This window comes from Cyclopterus lumpus, chromosome 7 (genome assembly GCF_009769545.1).
Source record: "Cyclopterus lumpus isolate fCycLum1 chromosome 7, fCycLum1.pri, whole genome shotgun sequence".
Taxonomy (NCBI): domain Eukaryota; kingdom Metazoa; phylum Chordata; class Actinopteri; order Perciformes; family Cyclopteridae; genus Cyclopterus; species Cyclopterus lumpus.
Genome location: NC_046972.1, coordinates 570,577 through 582,903, shown reverse-complemented (window position 1 = coordinate 582,903; position 12,327 = coordinate 570,577). Strand labels below are relative to the sequence as shown.

Genomic DNA, 12,327 nt, shown 5'->3' with positions numbered 1-12,327 from the left:
AAGAAAAATGGAGACGAAGGAGGAGGCAAGGAGGAAGAGGGGAAACGGCGGTGATTCCAGAAGACTGTGTCACATGTGAGTCACGGATGGAGTCCTCATCTTCATTGAATCCTCATATTCATGGAGTCCTCATCTTTGGGTCTGGCTGTGTGGAGAAGGAGCTTCAGTCAGTCTCTCCTGACCTGACTGATGACAGCGGCAGCTGGTTTACCTCAGTGCGGACTAATGAGGCATGGAGGGCTGTCCCTGCCAGTGCTCACAGACACAAACATGTCGCCTGGCTTACCCCACTAACCCCGCCCACCTCGCCTTTGGTTTGTTAGTCTCTATTTACCTCAGTGTTAATCCCCCCCCCCCTCTCCTCCTTGCTCTCCTGCACACTCTCTCTTTTGCTCCGCCCCTCTCTTCCCTCAAAGCCAGCATGCTACTATTTGATCCAGACGGCTGGTTACATGATCTCCTGGAATACAACGCTCCCTCGCTGCTCCATGGCTGTTCGGCTTGTTCTGGCTTTGCAGGGTGGAGAGCAGGGAAGGATGCCAGCACCACGCTGAACACCATCGACATCGTCTGGCCTCCCCTTCCCCTTCCCCTCCTGTGAACTGAACCCATCTATCCATCCGTGTCCCTGACCTCTCTTTTCACCCCCCATCTCCTATTGAACGCTGCCGCCCCCTCAACAATGATACCATGCATTAACTGGCTGCAGCCTTTCCTTGCCTTGATCTCCTCCACCTTGCTTACGCGAGGCCATATCTGCCCATACAGCTGTTTGTGTCCGGACCACCACACTGTGGACTGCACCGGCCGAGGTCTAACCAGAGTCCCAGACTCCATCCCTCTGAATGTTCGCCGTCTCCTGCTCTCCAACAACTGGATTCCTTGGATTCCCTCTGACTTCTTGGTCCTTTACAGCGATCTGGTCTACCTAGACCTGAGGAATAATTCCCTCTCCCTGTTGGAGCCAGGGACCCTGAGCACCTCCTCTAAATTGGTCTTCTTGGACCTGGGGAGCAACAACCTGACAGAAATCTCCTCTGGAACATTTAGGGAGTCAAGGAGTCTGATCAAACTGCGGCTGGGTAACAACCCCTACCTGAACATGGTAGGCAGGGATCCTCTCACAGGGCTGACGTCTTTGAGGGAGCTGGAGCTGCAGAGGAATGGTCTCACGGCGCTGGACGTCACGGTCCTCGAATCCTTGCCTTCTCTCCGGATGCTGCGTCTGGAGGGCAACCCGTGGCTCTGCAACTGCCACTTTGCCAAACTGTTTGTGTGGCTGACAGAGAACCGCCAAAAGCTCCCACAGGGTAAGACACACGCTCCTCACAGCATGCCAGAGCACAGGAAGTCCAATCACTTCCCTCCATTCACTCAAAATATGTAATCGAAATTCATGGATTACATACAAATATATTGATTGAAGTACAAAACTCTGAAAACAAAAAGAGCCAGTGCTAAGGACAGATGGATGTAGTCTATCTTCACTACTCAATGACTGTATCATGTTCATCACAGGTACACTGATTTCTCTTCTGTCTTGTGTTTGGAAGAATATTGCTCATGTTCTCTGCAAAGCGTGCACCACAGTAAACTCAGGTTGTATTATCAAACACATGGAGCTCTCCAAACCCTGATACACAAGGGAACTAAACCATAGATGTCCTCATGTACACCTCTGAGGTGCCACTTCTTCAATACATAAAGAAGAAGATTTATTTTCTATTTATTTATCCCCTCTTTTTTTATTTTATTGACACTTTTACAACTTCCAACTGTACATCCCAGCCTTCATCAGCAGGAGTTAAAGATCATTTTCCAGGATATATTTTCATGATGTTGTAGCTGGTATGACAGACAGGGATCCCAACATGTACCAGTATATTCCTCTCTGTGGAAATCTGATTTAAGAGAGATGCAGTCTTTGGCTGTACCATATTCATGAAAGCATCTCTTACATGCTTAGAAATACAAAATTAAAATGATTGTGAAGGTAACATGTTATTCCGTTAAGGGAGCTCATGGTCGTTTCTTCCCTTTTTTCCCTGTGAAAGGTTATTTTTGGGGAGTTTTTCCTGATTCAATGTGAGGTCAAAGGTCAGGGATGTCGTATGTGTACAGATTGTAAAGCCCTCTTAGGCAAATTTGTAATTTGTAATTTTGGGCTATACAAAATAAACTGAATTCTGCCCAATATCACAAATGACAAATTTGCCTCAGAGGGCTTTACAATCTGTACACATATGACATCCCTGTCCCAGGACCTCACAAGCGCCACGTGACTGGAATATCACCAAGTGATGAAGTTACTGAGTCCCTTTTCATGTGGAAACCCCCTTTTGGTCTTACAGTGACTCACACATACACACATACACACACACACACACACTCACATACACACACATACACATACACACACATGCAAACTTGACATTGATGTCTAGTGACTCCTGTGTGCAGCAATGCTACAGAGGAATAAGGATGAGATGAAAGTGCAGTGGATAGAATATTTTTGTTGTACCAGACCATTTGTACCAAAAAGAAAAGCCATCTTCATAAAAAATGTCTGGCAGAGACTAAAATGATTACACAAAAGAGTCAGTTTCTGTATTTAACATTAAAATAAATATACATTAATACCTCCTGTGATTCTTGCTATTTTTATATATTCTGGTATGCAGCTGGCTTACTATTGGTGTGTTAGGCAGTTACAGTAAACACAATAAAGTACACACAGGTAGCTTCCATGTGTGCTGCAGGCTACGACAACCGTTACACGCACCACCTGCCGATTGGCAGAAGCCGAGCGAAGTGAACGAGGTGGGGATGTGAGGTTAGACCATGTCCTGGATGTGAGGTTAGACCATGTCCTGGATGTGAGGTTAGACCATGTCCTGAGTGTGAGGTTAGACCATGTCCTGAGTGTGAGGTTAGACCATATCCTGGGTGTGAGGTTAGACCATGTCCTGAGTGTGAGGTTAGACCATATCCTGAGTGTGAGGTTAGACCATATCCTGGGTGTGAGGTTAGACCATGTCCTGAGTGTGAGGTTAGACCATGTCCTGGATGTGAGGTTAGACCATGTCCTGGGTGTGAGGTTGGACCATGTCCTGGGTGTGAGGTAGACCATGTCCTGAGTGTGAGGTTAGACCATATCCTGAGTGTGAGGTTAGACCATATCCTGGGTGTGAGGTTAGACCATGTCCTGAGTGTGAGGTTAGACCATGTCCTGAGTGTGAGGTTAGACCATATCCTGAGTGTGAGGTTAGACCATGTCCTGAGTGTGAGGTTAGACCATGTCCTGGATGTGAGGTTAGACCATGTCCTGGGTGTGAGGTTAGACCATGTCCTGGGTGTGAGGTTGGACCATGTCCTGGGTGTGAGGTTAGACCATGTCCTGAGTGTGAGGTTAGACCATGTCCTGAGTGTGAGGTTAGACCATATCCTGGGTGTGAGGTTAGACCATGTCCTGAGTGTGAGGTTAGACCATGTCCTGAGTGTGAGGTTAGACCATGTCCTGGATGTGAGGTTAGACCATGTCCTGGGTGTGAGGTTAGACCATGTTCTGGATGTGAGGTTAGACCATGTCCTGGGTGTGAGGTTAGACCATGTCCTGGATGTGAGGTTAGACCATGTCCTGAGTGTGAGGTTAGACCATGTCCTGGATGTGAGGTTAGACCATGTCCTGGATGTGAGGTTAGACCATGTCCTGGGTGTGAGGTTAGACCATGTTCTGGATGTGAGGTTTGACCATGTCCTGGGTGTGAGGTTAGACCATGTCCTGGATGTGAGGTTAGACCATGTCCTGGGTGTGAGGTTAGACCATGTCCTGGGTGTGAGGTGAGACCATGTCATGGGTGTGAGGTTAGACCATGTCCTGGTGTGAGGTGAGACCATGTCCTGGGTGTAAGGTTAGACCATTTCCTGGATGTGAGGTTAGACCATGTCCTGGGTGTGAGGTTAGACCATGTCCTGGATGTGAGGTTAGACCATGTCCTGGATGTGAGGTTAGACCATGTCCTGAGTGTGAGGTTAGACCATGTCCTGGGTGTGAGGTTAGACCATGTCATGGGTGTGAGGTTAGACCATGTCCTGGGTGTGAGGTTACACCATGTCCTGGGTGTGAGGTTAGACCATGTCCTGGGTGTGAGGTGAGACCATGTCCTGGGTGTACAGTTAGACCATGTTCTGGGTGTGAGGTTAGACCATGTCCTGGGTGTGAGGTTAGACCATGCCCTGGGTGTGAGGTTAGACCATGTCCTGGGTGTGAGGTTAGACCATGTCCTGGGTGTGAGGTTTGACCATGTTCTGGATGTGAGGTTTGACCATGTCCTGGGTGTGAGGTTAGACCATGTCCTGGATGTGAGGTTAGACCATGTCCTGGGTGTGAGGTTAGACCATGTCCTGGGTGTGAGGTGAGACCATGTCATGGGTGTGAGGTTAGACCATGTCCTGGGTGTACAGTTTGACCATGTCCTGGGTGTGAGGTTAGACCATGTCCTGGTGTGAGGTGAGACCATGTCCTGGGTGTAAGGTTAGACCATGTCCTGGATGTGAGGTTAGACCATGTCCTGGGTGTGAGGTTAGATCATGTCCTGGATGTGAGGTTAGACCATGTCCTGAGTGTGAGGTTAGACCATGTCCTGGATGTGAGGTTAGACCATGTCCTGCGTGTGAGGTTACACCATGTCCTGGGTGTGAGGTTAGACCATGTCCTGCGTGTGAGGTTAGACCATGTCCTGGGTGTACAGTTAGACCATGTCCTGGGTGTGAGGTTAGACCATGTCCTGGATGTGAGGTTAGACCATGTCCTGGATGTGAGGTTAGACCATGTCCTGGTGTGAGGTTAGACCATGTCCTGGGTGTAAGGTTAGACCATGTCCTGGATGTGAGGTTAGACCATGTCCTGGATGTGAGGTTAGACCATGTCCTGGTGTGAGGTTAGACCATGTCCTGGGTGTGAGGTTAGACCATGTCCTGGATGTAGACCGGACCCGATCTGTTCGCAGCACGGTACGCAAGTACCAATGTTTTGAAGCGGATGCGGGCGGCCACCGGTAACCAGTGAAGGTCACGGAGGAGCGGAGGATTGTGGGTAAATTTAGGAGGTTGAAGACCAGTCGAGCAGCTGCATTCTGGATGAGCTGCAGCGGTCAAATGGCATTAGCAGGTAGACCTGAAGGAGGAGTTACAATAGTCTAGCCGTGAGATGACCAGAGCTTGGACCAGAACCTGTGCCGCCTTCTGAGTGAGAAGGGGTCGTATTCTCCTGATGTTGTACAGCATGTACCTACAGGAGCGTGTTATTGTGGTGATGTTGGCAGTCAGGGAGAGTTGACTGACAGGTGTCACACCGAGGTTCCTGGCAGTTGGAGTCAGAGCTAGCACTGAGTTGTTGAAGTTAATAGTCAGGTCGTGGGTGGGAGAGCCTTTTCCTGGAAGGAGGAGAAGTTCAGTCTTGTCCGGGTTAATTTTCAGGTGGTGAGCGGACATCCACTGAGAGATGTCAGTCAGACATCCACTGAGAGATGTCAGTCAGACATCCACTGAGAGATGTCGGTCAGACATCCACTGAGAGATGTCGGTCAGACATCCACTGAGAGATGTCGGTCAGACATCCACTGAGATGTCAGTCAGACATCCACTGAGAGATGTCAATCAGACATCCACTGAGATGTCAATCAGACATCCACTGAGAGATGTCGGTCAGACATCCACTGAGAGATGTCAGTCAGACATCCACTGAGAGATGTCAGTCAGACATCCACTGAGAGATGTCAGTCAGACATCCACTGAGAGATGTCGGTCAGACATCCACTGAGAGATGTCGGTCAGACATCCACTGAGAGATGTCAGTCAGACAGGCAGAGATTTGTGCTGCTAACTGTGTTTCAGATTGGGGAAACAAGAGGATCAATTGGGTGTCATCAGCGTAGCTATCGTAGGAAAAGCCATGCGAGCGAATGACAGAGCCGAGAGAGTTGGTGTCCAGCTGGGTTAACTGGCTACTTGTGAAACATTCCTTAACTCTTAAAGCATTTTTTCATCTACGTAACATTTCAAAAATCAGGCACATCTTGTCCCGAAAAGATGCAGAAAAGCTGGTTCACGCGTTTGTTACTTCAATTCAATTCAATTTTCAATTCAGTTTATTTTGTATAGCCCAATATCACAAATTACAAATTATCCTCAGAGGGCTTTACAATCTGTACACATACGACATCCCTGACCTTTGACCTCACATCGGATCAGGAAAAACTCCCCAAAAATAACCTTTGACAGGGAAAAAAGGGAAGAAACCTTCAGGAGAGCAACAGAGGAGGATCCCTCTCCCCGGATGGACAGATGAATAGATGTCATGTGTACAGAATGAACAGCATTTACAAAGTTACATAAACACATTATATGAATATGACAATGTATGAATGGAACTCCAATCTATGAAACAGAAGGAGGTAGAGAGGAGGGGGGGGGCGGGGCATCAGCAGGGCCAACGCGGGAGGCCGGTTCAGCTGCTCTGCACTGGCTCCCTGTAAAATCAAGAATCACATTTAAAATTCTTCTCCTCACCTACAAAGCCTTGATTGGTGATGCACCATCATATCTTAAGGAGCTTGTAGTACCATATTGCCCCACTAGAGAGCTGCTCACTAAATGCGGGGCTACTTGTGGTTCCTAGAGTCCTAAAAAGTAGGATGGGAGCCAGAGCCTTCAGTTATCAAGCTCCTCTTTTATGGAACCAGCTTCCACTTTCAGTCCGGGAGGCAGACACAGTCACCTCATTCAAGAATAGACTTAAGACTTTCCTCTTTAATAGTGCTTATAGTTAGGGCTGAATCAGGTTTGCCCTGGTCCAGCCCCTTGATATGCTGCTATAGGCTTATAGGCTGCTGGGGGATGTTTTAGGATACACTGAGCACCTATCTCCTCTTCTCTCTCTCCTTATGGATGAATTTACATCTCTCCATTGCACCTTATTAACTCTGCTTCCTCCCCGGAGTCGTTGTGACTTCACGTCTCATAGGGTCCATTGGACCTGGAGGTGTCTGATGCTGATGCCCCGCCCCCTCCTCTCTACCTCCTTCTGTTTCATGGATTGGAGTTCCATTCATACATTGTCATATTCATGTAATGTGTTTATGTAACTTTGTAATGCTGTTCATTCTGTACACATGACATCTATTCTTCTGTCCATCCGGGGAGAGGGATCCTCCTCTGTTGCTCTCCTGAAGGTTTCTTCCCTTTTTTCCCTGTCAAAGGTTATTTTTGGGGAGTTTTTCCTGATCCGATGTGAGGTCAAAGGTCAGGGATGTCGTATGTGTACAGATTTGTAATTTGTGATATTGGGCTATACAAAATAAACTGAATTGAATTGAATTTAATTGAAATCCAGTCTCGCATCTGTAAATCATGAGCAGCGCACAGGACTTGCAGATCAGTAACAACTCTGATACATTCACTGTCTTAAGGCTAATTCATGGCTCCTCCTCCATTTGACCACATCAATGTACTCATCTGCCCAAGTCATAATAGGGGTCTGAGATGACAGCTGCATGCAGCTCAAAATGTCCCACCACACAGACCTACAAGCAGACAATGCATGCACTGGAAAGGTAAACCGGAAGCTTGTTTTGTACACCGTATGTACTGCTTCTCCATCCTCATTGCACACACTGGTTTTGACTTGTGCATGTTGTGTGGGGCTTATGCATATGCATACCCCTGATGATTACTGCAGCTCTCAGAGTAACGCTATATCTGTGTTAACTTTAGGAATCTGTCATTTAGAGTATAGTGTGTGTGAATATGTTTGTGTGCATGTGTCAGTGTGTGTGTGTGTATGGGGGGGGGGGTTATATATATTGTATATATATATATATATATATATATATATATATATATATATATATATATACTATATATGCCATGAAGACTTTGTTTATTCAATGATCAAGTGAAATACATATCATGTAATATCGTACAGACATATCATGTACAGTCACACAAAGCTTCTCTATATGAGTTGGCAGGCAGAATATTACAGTGAGTCTGGTTGTTAGGATGCATTTTCTGTTTTGCAAACTAAAACAGACTTTTTTGGGGTCTGAGTCAACTGCTCTAAAAACCTTAAGTTTCTAACACTGCATCTGAACACTGAGATAAACTATAATAAGAAGCAGTGTTTCAGAGCAAAGTGGGACCATATCCAGGTCAAACCTTTGGTTGTTGCACCTTTGCAATGATTGGTGAGATGACTAATGTTGAACCACTGATCTTGTCGGTGCAAAAAAGGGAAAACTTGTTGATGTCTCTCTTCCCAGGTATGGAGGGGATAGAGTGCTCCCTGCCTCTGGATGGCCGTCGTGTTCCCCTAAGTTTACTCTCTGAAGATAGTTTCCGGGAGTGCCGTGGTACCCTCACCCTCACCGACTACCTCATCGTCATCTTCTCCGGCATCTCCGTGTCAGTGGCGGCCATCATGGCCAGCTTCTTCCTCGCTTCCACAGTCCACTGCTTCCAGCGCCTCAGCAAAGGCAGCAAAGGAGACGAGGAGGAGGGCAACGACTGAAGGGGGGATGGAAGAAGGGAATGAAGTTATCAAACGCAAGCGTTTCAAACTAAACTCTTGCTCAGAACTCTACGAAACATGAGCACAAGAGAGAAGGTGGTGAAGCGATAGAGTGAAGGCGTTATAGAAAAATGCCACATCAACAAAGCTCTTACCTTGTCAAAACCAAGATCACCCTCGAGCTATCATGAGAATCAGGCACTGGTTTGGAGAACATCAGATAGGCTTGAATCTCTGTGAGCAGGTTTGCGTTCACAGAATGTAACAATTTCTACTTCCTACCGCCTACGGTATTGGCTCTAGGGACACTGTACAGTGCAATGAGAAGAGCTGTAGTTCTACAGAGGTCACATCCTTCTTGGACAATATGTATGCAGTGTTCGTCAAGTGAAATACAAGTTGTGTTTTCAACTGGTACAATGTGGTGCCATGAAGGAAAGGTCTCCCAGTGGGATCTGACCTGTAAAAGCCCATTCCTTCACTGTTGGTCCTCACAGGTCTGAACAAAAAGAAACTGTGACTTAATGCTGGATCAGATTACACTTTTGAGATGGTCATTGTGTCAGATGAGACCATCACAGTTTCATACATTCTTGCCGTGACATTGCAGACTTCATGTTGGATCCTAAGGTACCAGACAAGAGTGACAGAACTTCATCTTCTCCATCTTTGCTCCAACACCAGGGGCCAACATCACAGAACACATTATAGTTGTCAAATTAGACAAAAGAAGACAAAAAAGCTTTTTATCGGTTACTTTGAATGTCACCCACGACAACACACTTCACAAGATAAAACAAGCAATGGACAAATAAATAGAATAAATCATAGTCAAAGCAGCTGAGCTGTGCTTTAATTGCAAAAACTATTTATAGTAACTGTAGAAAATTCTGGACTTCCGCAAGTTCGCAGATGTTCAGAATTTCCCCAAGACCTCTACTGAGAGTGAGTAAGTGCCTTGCCCAACAGCATCGTAGTTGTTGAATTCCAAAATGTGCTTTCTGAGGTATTTACAACACTTACTTTTTATTGTACATATTGTTTTTATTTTTTTTTTTCCCGTAGTGGAACAAAAGCTTAATTTTGCTCCTCAAGATATACTCCAATATGATCCCGGTTAATTTGCACAATTGCAGTTTACTGTATGTTATGCAGTGCGAATGTGTAATGTGTGTACATTTTACATTTGGTTTTCACAAGTAACTGAAACACTGACGTGTGCTGTGAACTGTCCCAGCATGCATTGGGGCAATAGACTCATTCACAAGTCTAGTTTTATGTGTGTCCCTGCATTGGTAATGGTGTCATTTTACGCTACATTGTGCTCCACGATGTTTCAACTATTTCCACATGTAGGTGAATGACCAAGCAAGAGACTTTTAAGTGATACTCATAAGCCTGTTATGAAAATGAAAATCTTGTAAAGTAATGCCAGACAGAAATGGCATAACATACATTGGTTGTAGCAAAGGAGCCACCACCGCGACCAAAAGCTGAAGCCAGAAGTACCTTAAGATGACCAATAGCTGTCTTGGCTTCCAATATCTCCTTGGATTGAATTTAAATTCCCATGCCATAATCTTTAAATAAAACTCTATTAGAAAGTCTTTCATTAAGGACATTTAGGTTATTTCTTCTCATGAGTTTCTTGATAGAGATTTAATAAAAAATCCCCCAAAAAGTTATGGGTTTATGGCACATAGACACCATTTCCATATGTGTCCACTGTATATCTTTATGGCGTTCATGGCACCAAGGATGATACTCCATATTGTTTCAAATAATGAGCTCGTTTATGTAACCTTTTAGCAGTATATGGACGTATCTCTATTTATGTTGTCTTCGTGAAATTGAATGTTTCAATCTGTTGACAAGTAACATTCATATCTATTGTCTGTGTATCGATCATTGGAATATGTATTCCCCTCAGAATACGCCTGATGAAGACATTACGTGGGACTGTTGACATTCTCATTCTCAAAGCTGTAAGATTAATTCAGCCCTGTTTTTCACTTTTGGAATGGGAATCTCCTTCACAAGCTAAATCTTTCTCATTGCAATCGTCTTGAAGAATATGGGACCATGAACCTCAACAAAAGAGCAGTAATTACAGACTGTATACGTATCGGTGCTGCTCTATTTCGGGTGTTTTGAGAGGCTCTGTCCGCCATACTCCGTGTTGCAGTGCAGTTACTTGGGTGCCAACTAGATTTGTAATCTCCAATTTAAAAGGGCTTCATTTCTTCTGATTATTGCGGATGAACAAGGATTATGATGACTTTTCAAAGATGTGATGACTGAAAAGAGACATTAAAGATACTTTGCTTTGAATTGTGAATGCTGTAAATCCATTTTGTTCTGTCTGATGAAACTGCATGAGCATCTTTAAGTAGAACACACATTCTTTACCTCGTCCAACAAAAGTTAAAGGACATCGGGTCATTCAGCCTTGATCTTCCTCCAGCACTGATATTGACAACCTCTGGAAGATATGTGCAGGGTCTGCTGCTTTGCATGGCATAACAGAGATAGATATGGTTGCTATGTGCAGTAGAATTTGACAACGGATCTATTATTAATAAGCAGTGATCATTATTAATATTCATATCAAACCCTCAACTGAGGGTTGTAGGTGGATGAAAAACTACCTTTGTCCATAGAAGTTTGCAGAACATAAGACATGCATATACAGTACGTCCAATATCAAATTTCTGTTCCCCCTTCTGACACACCTGGAAACCTTACATATCCTTAACAATACTTGCTGAGACATCTAAATCTGGATCAAAGTGATGGACCGACCAGTGATACCATCCCCTAAATAGTTGTTGTGATATTTATGTTGTACGCCATTATGTGTGTGGATCTCTGTACAGCTGTGTTTCCTCCTGGTGAGATTTAGAATGAAAGTTACCAGAATCCGTTCAGGTGCTGGTGTGTAGGCTCATCCAGATGTGGATGTCTGATAGTGGATCTGTGAGGTGGAACAGATGGCCCTGCACCGCTGTGGGCCGCTCTGGGTTACGTGGGGAAGGGACATAAGAGCCAGCCAATGGGCCGGGGGTTCATTTGTGCCTGTGGTAGTGAAGTGAAGGATTCACATCTGCCAGGACAACTGATGGGTTGACATGTTGCTCTTTCTTGCAACATGTCAAGGAAAAGGGCAATGTTGGATTTTTTAAAGCATATTTTTTAAGCTTTTTTTTAAAGTATAGGTACATATTATATTATTACATAGTATAGGGAAATATTTCCTTGGTAATATCAATATGAAACTTCCCCAGTTAATAACTTATGTTAAGGCATTTCTTGTTTGTATTTAATTTTTATGAAAATGTTTGTTTAAATAAGAAAAATGAAGCATATTCTTTTCGAATAAAAATAAAATAAATGAATTGAATTAAATTGAATATGAGAAAATATGCATAGATTTCCAGAACATAAATCTGAACAATGTGTGTTACATTGTTGACATATTAGAGTCAAAGGTTTTTTGGATATCTCTTAGTATCAAATTATAAAATACTGTCAAGAGCCATAATAAACATTTTCTCAATTTTTTTAGGGAAAACATGTTATTTAAATCCAGCTATGAATTATATGTGAACAAACCCTTGTGTAAAAACCTTCAGAATTCAGACTGGGATGAAAGTAGAAGGTTTGGTGTCAGAGCTGAGAGAAAACTGTGTATATTGTAACATTAAAATAACTATTGATATTACCATGATTACTTACATTAAGACACATTTTCTTTTTGT

The 12,327-nt window shown here is 44.4% G+C and overlaps 1 protein-coding gene across 1 annotated transcript; it reads left to right on the top strand.

The window, feature by feature from the left end:
• Positions 1 to 682: 682 nt before the first annotated feature.
• Positions 683 to 8,569, top strand: lrrc38a (leucine rich repeat containing 38a). Its single transcript, XM_034537858.1, has 2 exons — positions 683 to 1,310; positions 8,322 to 8,569. The coding sequence occupies exons 1-2, from the start codon at positions 683 to 685 to the stop codon at positions 8,567 to 8,569; spliced, it is 876 nt and encodes a 291-aa protein (XP_034393749.1).
• The last annotated feature ends 3,758 nt before the right edge of the window (positions 8,570 to 12,327 follow it).

Coding starts and splice junctions, on each gene's coding strand:
- lrrc38a (XM_034537858.1), top strand. CDS start 683: ATGATACCATGCATTAACTGGCTGCAGCCTTTCCTTGCCTTGATCTCC. Junction 1,311..8,321: donor CCGCCAAAAGCTCCCACAGG/GTAAGACACACG, acceptor CTCTCTTCCCAG/GTATGGAGGGGATAGAGTGC.